Here is a 9,931-nt window from a genome sequence, read left to right as displayed (position 1 = left end):
GATGATATAGCATTGTATAACTTTATTCTAAATCAAGTCTGATCTTTATGAAATATATATGTTAATTATAAAATAGATGGAACTATAAATGAAATAATAAAAATATCATTGAACCCTCGGTAGTTTAGAATTTTAATATGTTCATCGTTGTTTGATAAAATAGAAGCAATTCAGTTTTAATGTGATACAATGGTCGATCGATAGTTTTTACATTTATGTTACCAATTGAGATGATAGTTTTACCTAACTTATTAAGATTTCTCTGATACAAATGTGTCTACAAACGGAAAACACGTTTAGTCTTTACTGACACGATATGTTCAGAAGAAAAAAATACCGGTACGGTCTTTAAGAAGAACGAAATTAAAAACCAGTGGTTGTCGAAGAAACAACAAAATAATGCATGAAATATTTTACGTTAAAATTAAAAATCGTTACATATTTTAGTTATTAAGCACCGGAATATTTCAAAAAACAATAAATAAGGTAGGTCATAAGCTAACTAAAGCATGTCTCTACTTGCTTTTTCTCATAAATGCTTTGACATCCGCCTAATAACCATATGTAACCTCGACATTTATCTAACTCCTCGTCTAATTTAATACCGTAATTTGATGTTACATCACGTATATACAGTATTTATTACGCCCACACCGCTCTATACATACATCATATTGTCAAAAGTATAGTTTATCAAACGTAATGTTTCACCATTTATAGATTACATTTAAAGAAAAAAAAAGAAAAAAAATTATAGTATCACAAAACAAAATATATGGTGAAGTGAACAATGACGTGTTCGTTGTTATTATTATCAGAGAGATTATCAGCACTAATAAATCTTTTAAAATTAAATCCTAAATTTAAAATACTAAATTTTACCCCTCAAAATTATACTTTAAATATGAAATTGAAAACTCAAACCTAAAAATAAAATTCTAAAAATTAATTTTAATTATTTTAATGTGTTAAATAGTGTTATTTTTGAAAATTTATATAATGTGTGCTATAATTGTCTGTTTTAGTTTTTAGTGCTATTTTAGGGTATTTTATTATTATTATTGGTTTATAATAAAAAAAAACTAGTTGCATGATTAAAAAGAGGTCAAAGAATTGAGGGGGGTAAAAAGGTAAATAAACAGTCGGTGTCGTGAGCAATTTGCGATTTGATCCAGCGGCGGTGAGAAGCTTATTAAAGGACCCACGTAAAGGCCCACAGTAGCCGAATATTATCCCTATCGTCTCTATCTGCAGCTGTTCTTTCTCATTACCTTTAGTTTATTTTATTGCCTTATACTATAATAATAAGGTATACGAAAAAATAAAGCATCCATTATGATCTCAATCATTTAAAAGATTAGTGTAAATAATATTCTTTAGGCTTCTCCACACAGCTCACATAAGCTTATACTAATATAAATTTTTCATTCGTATAATCATTGTGGTTTTTTAAAATTTTATTATTGGTTTTGTTTACTATGAATATACTCTATTAGTAACCAAAATATTTAAAAAGTCATGACTCCAATAATTAAAAGACGTGTAAGAGAGAAATTATTCAAAGTAACTCGCAGGTCACATTTCACAAGTGGTAAAGTGGGACAGTTAAACACCGTCCAATTATATATATACCCACGTTAATTAAATAATTATTTTCTAGTCAACAATTTTATTTCTTTCGTATCTGATCATAAACTTCAAGTCCCTTTGCATAATTCAATTTTAACAGTTTCGTTTTAAACTAAATTAGGTCTATGGTGTGAGTTTCTGAAATTTTTATTTGCCGAAAATACTGATTAAACCAATCATTAATCAGATGTTATACGGTGAACCATTGACACCTAAGTTAAGTTTATTTTAAATGAAATTACCTTTTTGGTATACCAAAATTTTCTTATAAGCAATGAGAAGATTCCCAAATTTAAAAGACAGAAGGAAAGCGAAAAAAGTTCACCTTTTAAGTCCTACTCTTCTTTTTTCTGTAATATAAAAATTATTTATATACAAAAATAAATTGCATGAACCAAATTATTTTTATAAGATCTAGATAAATGGTCCATCCCACCCAATTAAATACCCGTAAGATAAAATCACAATAGACAAAAGAGAAAGAAAAAAAAAGAAAAAAGGAAATTCAACCACAACCTTCGTCTTCTCTTCAAAACTCTCTCCCTCTATCATATCTCTCTTTGAAGAAAGATCCAAATTCGAGTTTTATAGTATGTCAGGAAACTCTTCAGGACCGTTAGAGAGTTCGGGTGGCGGCGTGGGCGGTTCCGGTGAAGAGGAAAAGGATATGAAGATGGAAGAAACCGGCGAAGGAGCCGGCGGTGGAGGAAGCCGGTGGCCAAGACCGGAGACTTTAGCTCTGTTGAGATTACGTTCGGAGATGGATAAAGCTTTTCGTGACTCTACTCTTAAAGCTCCCTTATGGGAAGAAATCTCCAGGTATGTTATTTTTTGTTACATGCATATTTATATATATAATTTTAAAAATACATATATAAAACAGAAATGTTATGATCATATATTTTCGTCTTAACACATTTATGGGATGTATATATGTGTAGTCATAATATTCGATAATTCATTTTGAATATTCTGATAAGAGCTATTAATATGTTTAATTATAGAGATATGTATATATATAAAGATCAGTCTAATACAACTAGTGAACTAGCTAAAGAAAAAGTTTAGGTATGTTTTGTTTCTTAATTATGAGTTTTAAATTGATTGATACATAATTAGGAAAATGATGGAGCTTGGTTACAAGAGAAGTGCAAAGAAATGCAAGGAGAAGTTTGAGAACGTTTACAAGTACCATAAACGTACCAAAGAAGGTCGTACCGGGAAATCCGAAGGCAAAACGTACCGGTTTTTCGAAGAGTTAGAAGCTTTCGAGACTCTCAATTCCTATCAACATGAACCTGAGTCGCAACTTGCGAAATCTTCTGCAGCTGTTGCGACCGCAGCCATAACCACTTCTTTGATACCATGTATTAGCTCTAACAATCCATCAACCGAAAAAAGTTCTTTACCGTTGAAACATCAACATCAGGTTAGTGTACAACCCATCACCACAAACCCTACCTTCCACGCCAAGCAACCATCTGCTACGATGCCTTTCCCTTTCTATAGCAACAACAATACTACTACTGTTAGTCAGCCGCCGTCAATTTCGAATGACTTGATGAACAATGTTTCATCGCTGCATCTTTTCTCGAGCTCAACTTCTTCATCTACTGCATCTGACGAGGAAGAAGATCATCATCAGGGAAAGCGATCGAGAAAGAGGAGGAAGTACTGGAAAGGTTTCTTTACAAAGCTGACAAAAGAGTTGATGGATAAACAAGAGAAGATGCAAAAAAGGTTCTTGGAAACATTGGAGAATCGCGAGAAAGAGAGAATCTCAAGAGAAGAAGCTTGGAGGGTCCAAGAGATAGCGAGAATCAACAGAGAACACGAAACACTAATCCATGAGAGGTCCAATGCTGCAGCTAAAGACGCTGCAATCATATCATTCTTGCACAAAATATCCGGAGGACAACAGCAACAACCGCAACAACAGAATCATAAGCCAGCACAAAGGAAACAATATCAAAGCGATCATTCAATAACGTTCGAGAGTAAAGAACCAAGGCCGGTTCTATTGGATACAACAATGAAGATGGGGAATTACGATACCAACCAGTCGATATCTCCTAGTTCTTCAAGATGGCCTAAAACCGAGGTCGAGGCCTTGATAAGGATAAGGAAGAATCTTGAAGCTAACTATCAAGAAAATGGTACCAAGGGGCCATTATGGGAAGAGATATCTGCAGGAATGAGAAGATTGGGGTACAATAGAAGCGCAAAGCGATGCAAAGAGAAGTGGGAAAACATAAACAAATACTTCAAGAAAGTCAAAGAGAGCAACAAGAAACGACCACTTGATTCCAAGACTTGCCCTTATTTTCACCAGCTCGAAGCTTTATACAACGAGAGGAACAAAAGTGGGGCAATGCCACTGCCATTGCCATCGCCTCTAATGGTAACTCCACAGAGACAGTTGCTTCTCTCACAAGAAAACCAGACTGAGTTTGAGACTGATCAGAGGGACAAAGTTGGTGATAAAGAAGATGACGAAGAAGGAGAGAGTGAAGAAGATGAATACGATGACGAAGAAGAGGGCGAAGGAGACAATGAGACAAGTGAATTCGAGACTGTCTTGAACAAAACATCTTCACCTATGGATATCAACAATAATCTTTTCACCTAATTAAGTGGTTTTATATATATTCTTTTGTATACAATTCTGTGCTAAACTACACAATGGGGTTGAAGAAAAAAACAAACGTATACAACAAATGTAAGTAAAATGGCTTGATTTTTTTAGTTATTAGTATCCCGTTTCGTGATATATTATAAAAATAAATTATTTTATAGAAGTAAGTGAGATGTGTTCTAATAGTAATTATATAACCAAAAAAGTTCATTAGTATCAACTGAGAATTGAATCAAAATTGGCCCAATTGGTTGGGAGAAGCCAAGGGTAATCAAGCATCCATCTATATCCATCCATGGGTACCCGACACAAGTAATAAACTTTTGGACCTACAAATTCAAATTGGGTCGTCGTTTTCATCATATATATTTTTTTCCTTTCTTTTTAATATGATCTCAACTTTAACTTCTTATTTCTTATCGCACTCTAAATTCTTAATATATAAATTTACCTTAAATCATGTAATCAAAAGTATCGTCCGTGTGGTAGATGGCGTTGGTGCGTTTCTTTCTGTAATTTGTGCCTACATGCCACGAGGTGGACCCAACTAACACACATTATATTCGAACTAATGTAGTATTGAATTGTTGACAAAATAGTGAAAATACTACTAATAATGCAAGATTTTCTTTAGTGAAACGACTACACTATTTTTTCAAGACATGTGTATTCATTAATTAAGACTGTAATAAATAAATGACAAATCATAAATAAAAAAAAATTAAAAAGAAACTGTAAGTAAATAAAATATAGAAATGAAAGGTATATCTATTGCAGAAAAAAATAGATAACAATTACTTTAAGTGTTACTAATATTTATGAAGAAATTAAATTACAAAACAATAAATTAAATTCATTAAAATTGTAATCAGAGCATATCATATGTATACCGTACGTTAATTAGGTCAATAGTGTTTACTCTGTAACCTTATTCCTTTATGGCTTTCTCTCTTAACTTTTTTTTTTGGGTGTCAACTTGGTGATATTTAAATTTCTTTCCTCACTTATTTTTGTTGAGTTTTTTTAAATCTATTTATATTTTTTAAGCGTCTTTGATGTTGTTATATATTAGGAACTCCTATGTAAATGCCATTCAACTTCTTTTCATATCACAATGTACGTATTATTATGATAATCTGCTACTATTATTCTAGGGTGGTATCAAAGATTGTATATGACATCTCAGAACGACAGAACTTATCAATGAGAACGGCAGAACATTCTCTTGCTCTTATGGCAGAACATTCAATTCTGAATTGTGTAGTATTTTGATGAATGGAGTTCATGCTTAAAAAAAAAAAAAAAAAATCCGTAAACAAACAAGTAACCATTAATTGGAAGCTAAACGATTAGGATATTCAGTAAAACTAGAATGGTCTAAAATATGTATTATTGAAAATAAGCGATAGATGTGTGAAATTTGTAACTGCGAAAAACAAAATCAAAGATGTTCCGTGGCATAATTTAGAGTCATAGAAAATAGACTTTTGCTCCTCAACGCCATGAGAAATCATTTGCCTAAAACTTCTTTATGTCCCCCCACGAAATGTTGATCTTTGTCGTGTCAAAACAAAAGTAAAAGCTAACTTTGATATTATGCTTTGCCCAAACTTTTTTTTTTCAAAAAACCATTTATAGCAAAAAGAATCACTTTCTTTTTGGATATATCGCTTCTTTTTGGTCAATTAGGGGAAAACTTTTCAATAATGTCTTGAACTAATATATAAATGGGGTTACAAGATAAGTTGTATTCCCGTAATGCTTAAGAATTCATCAATTCCAAAAGGATTCAAAGTACGTAATTAACATTACTGTTTTTCTACAAATGATTATTGTTGAAGTATATATGTATATAGTTAAAAATTGCGCTCTTATGCATGATTATAGATATACAGTATCTGAGTCGTCATCATTGTTTTATCCCCTAGAAAAAGAATATGCAAATAGAAATTATAAAACATTAACGGGAAGGAAAAAGAAGAAGATTCCGTTCCTAATAAGTAGCCACCATTCTTTCTCACATCTCATTTTCTCTTTTCCATGCCCACTTCTCTGCGCTTTGGATTTTCAATATATATATATATATATATATATATATATATAATATTACCATATTGTCGGTATATAGTTTTTGACAATTAATATTCAAAATCACTAGACCAAACTCTCGTAATCATACAAGCAACATAATCCAAACTTTTAAATCTGTGGTTATCGTAAACGTTTGACTTCTACATCATTCAAGCTATCTAAATTATCTATTATCGTATCATGGTTTTTATTTTTTAATACAACATTTCTTTTTGGTTATACAAAAACTAAACAATAAGTACAGTTTATGGGTTTTAGAACTAATGGTGACAGGAATTAAAATTTGGGTGGAAAAATTGATTGGAGAACATTATTTTGAGATACAGCAATAAAATGTCCACTTGCTGATTGCTTTACATGGAAGTAATTTACTCAGTGCCACAAATTGTTCGAATTCATTACAGATCTATATGGTCTGAAATCATGTTATACGCATCACAAATTTTCCTGGTATATTCTTGCAATAATTGTGCAATTTTAATACCTCATCAGAACAAATCATCTTATTTATTTGTAGGGTATATAAAAAATAAAGGAATGACCGATGATACAACCTTCTTTATGAGAAAATCTGATCTTAGTTAAACAGAGTGAGTGTGGAAAGCTGAATCAAATTTCTAATGTTTCTATCATTCTAGGTCATATTATTTAATTTTGATTTTCAGCAAATGTAATTTTTTGCGATCATGAATACAAACTAACCGATTCTCTGAACAATACATAAAAACTGAATCATAAACGCGATTCTCCCATATACGATTTCCGAGAAACCTCGTTTAACCAAGCTTTCCGACGCCGGCGGGGCTGTTGCTCGCCGGCGTCGGGATCTCTTTGACGCATCTCAATCTCGTCTCTGATATGCTTATTTTAGTGCTCTTTATTGCAAAAATTTTCCCCAATTTTTTTCTTTTCTTAACCTTTCTCAATCTCTCTTGTCTAATAATTCCATACCAAACGCCGACCTCTGCCTGCTCCTGCTGACCTTCTCTCCATTGAAGATGCTCTATAATCGACAAAAATCTCTGCAACATTTGGGCAGCCACTACACCCATCCGTCTTTTAGGCGTTTGATGGCGAAACTAGGGTTTTTCCCAATGGACATAGTTTCAAAAGTTGATTCATTTTATGGCCAATGTCTGCTTCCGCTAATTCTACAAGCACCGGAGATGCTATTTGCACCGCAGATCTCTCCGCCAAGTCCGGACAGACTTCTAACTCAGCCCTTATTTTGGCAAGCGGTTGTGACTCTAGGATTTTCCTCTGTGGACCTAGGCTCCAAGCTCGAATCAAGACACAAACACCAGCCAATCCCACTGATTTACCACGTACAGGAGAAGCTCTATGCTCCGCAAAGCTCTCTACTTTTTCCGGTCAGCCGCCACACCCAAGGTCCTCCTTGGTCTTTGATTGGAAAACTAGGTTTGCTCTTGGTGGACCGTGTTCTATCTACATGTCCATTAAGCTTACAAAAAGCAAAGCCCACAACTTCAACTCCCAGGTCCATTATTTCTGAACTTCTGCTAAACTCGTTTCTAAGTATTGTTCGATATGGTGTTTGTAAGAGTTTTCGACAACTTCTGCAATTTCTATCGATACTCTTGGTTCGGGACAACTATTACCAATTGCGATCTCGGGTTCGAAGCAATTACTCGACAAAATCTGGTTATCAAAGCTCAAGTCAATCGAGACTCACACTCCTCTTTTCTAGCCACACCAAGGGAATACGGAAGAACGGCACTATGACCCTGGATCCACGGGACGAGGGTTACCGACACTTCCACATTTCCCTGCTCTCATGCCCCGTGATTAACGACCCTAATCTTTCCCAACCTATCAATTTCGGGGACAACTCCCATCCAATTGTTGATCCAACGCTATATCCATGTAAGTCCAATTATGATCTTTTGCTCCATGTGTCAAAGCCATATTATAGCTGATGGTGTGATCAAGATCATTTACTCTATGTTTTCCATTTGAGAAGTGATTCGTCATCTTTGCTATGGCTCTGCTTAAATTCCTTGAGAATCATGGCACTAGTTTCCAGTTTGGCCTTGTTATCTGAACCCCCTTGCTTGAAGCTTTTTGGCTCTTTGATCCCGATTCCAAGTTGTCTCTTTGACTACGGCTTTGGACAGTCCAAGGCCAGTTGCTCTTTGACGACAGCTCTAGCAAATATCTTCAAGCTTCAGAGCACTTTCACCCATGCTCGAGATCTTGTCAAGCTACTTCTCTGTGAACTCAAACCGGTAAGAAGCTCAGCTCTGACCCCTTCATTAATGCCATCTCGTCTCATGAGAGTGGCTATCACCTTTTCCACTGATTTGATCATGGAAGAGCTTGTCGACAACCTTGATCTCACATATACCAAGTATCTCCATGAACTTGGCTTAAAGCTCTCAAGAACTTATTGTGGACTATTCCTATCCTTAGTTGTTTTTTTTATTGTTTTGACATTGGGAAATGCCCTTTTATCTTTTATTGTAACCTTTGCTTGTATGATTTTTCACTCCTTTGAGTAATGAAATGCAATTGTTTGACAAAAAAAAAAAAAAAAAAAAAATACGAACTAACCAAAACTCCATCATGTTGCAAATAATAAATTGTCTATTGTAATCTTGTGTCTTACTGATAAAGTTGTTAATTAATCATAAATATGGTATATGTTAAACCGTTTGTGTCTTATGGAGAGAGTTGTTCGTCGTAAATATTGATATGTAAAGACATTCATCAATAAAATAAAAAATAATATGGACTAAGTCAAAATAACATCAGACCTGATCTATTACAACTCTATATGTAGACATCATACATAACTGACAGTAAGTAGGTCGCTTGGTGAGAAATTATTACGATCCAAAAATATCTTTTGAGTTATTTCAAAATAACATCCAATAAACACATCGAAAATTTTGTGGACGTACAAATAAATTCGTATATCAACTGCTGCTCTACATCCGTGGATCGGACGGTGGACCAGCAAGTTCAATTTTCAATACTAACAATAATAAATAAGGATATATATTTTCTACAAGTCCTTTTCGTTTACTTTTAAAGTCTACTTATTTGCCTTGTTTAATCATTTAAAATTGGCACTTTGAAATTAGTTTAACGAAATATTGTGATATTCTGTAATTCAACGGTACAAACTAAGACTTGCTTATGCTAAGAAAATATATATATAAAACGTAAACAGAATATTAAGTGATCGTTATCTGATCCAAATGAACGATAACACACACCAAACAAATTAAAGCGGGCTCACATGAGTTTCCTATGTTCCTTTCTTCCAAGGTTGGGTAAGATATAGTAGATTCGTGTTTAGGTTCTAAGGATTCATAGACAACTAATAAGAATAATTATATACTTAGATCTTTTTTTGATATAAATATACATGGAGTGGAAATTGAAAGTGAAAATTGTAAAATCTAAGAGCATAAGCGTTTTTCAAACGAGAATTGTTTCTTACTAGCTCACTCGTTTGAATTTTTTTTTCTTTGATTGTAATGGTGAGAAACGATTCTAAATATATATTATGGATGCTAATGCTCTAACAACGAAGCTAATTTCATTGCTCAA

The 9,931-nt window shown here is 33.5% G+C and overlaps 1 protein-coding gene across 1 annotated transcript; it reads left to right on the top strand.

Annotated features, from left to right (window-relative positions):
• The first annotated feature begins 1,926 nt into the window (after positions 1–1,926).
• On the top strand, positions 1,927–4,414 carry LOC104751581 (trihelix transcription factor GT-2). The gene is made up of 2 exons (XM_010473548.3): positions 1,927–2,448; positions 2,749–4,414. The coding sequence occupies exons 1-2, from the start codon at positions 2,222–2,224 to the stop codon at positions 4,256–4,258; spliced, it is 1,737 nt and encodes a 578-aa protein (XP_010471850.2). The 5' UTR covers positions 1,927–2,221; the 3' UTR covers positions 4,259–4,414.
• The last annotated feature ends 5,517 nt before the right edge of the window (positions 4,415–9,931 follow it).

Source organism: Camelina sativa, chromosome 16, assembly GCF_030686135.1.
Source record: "Camelina sativa cultivar CO46 ecotype springtype chromosome 16, ASM3068613v1".
Lineage (NCBI taxonomy): Eukaryota > Viridiplantae > Streptophyta > Magnoliopsida > Brassicales > Brassicaceae > Camelina > Camelina sativa.
Note: the sequence above shows the minus strand (reverse complement) of the source record. Positions and strands in the feature narration are given on the sequence as shown.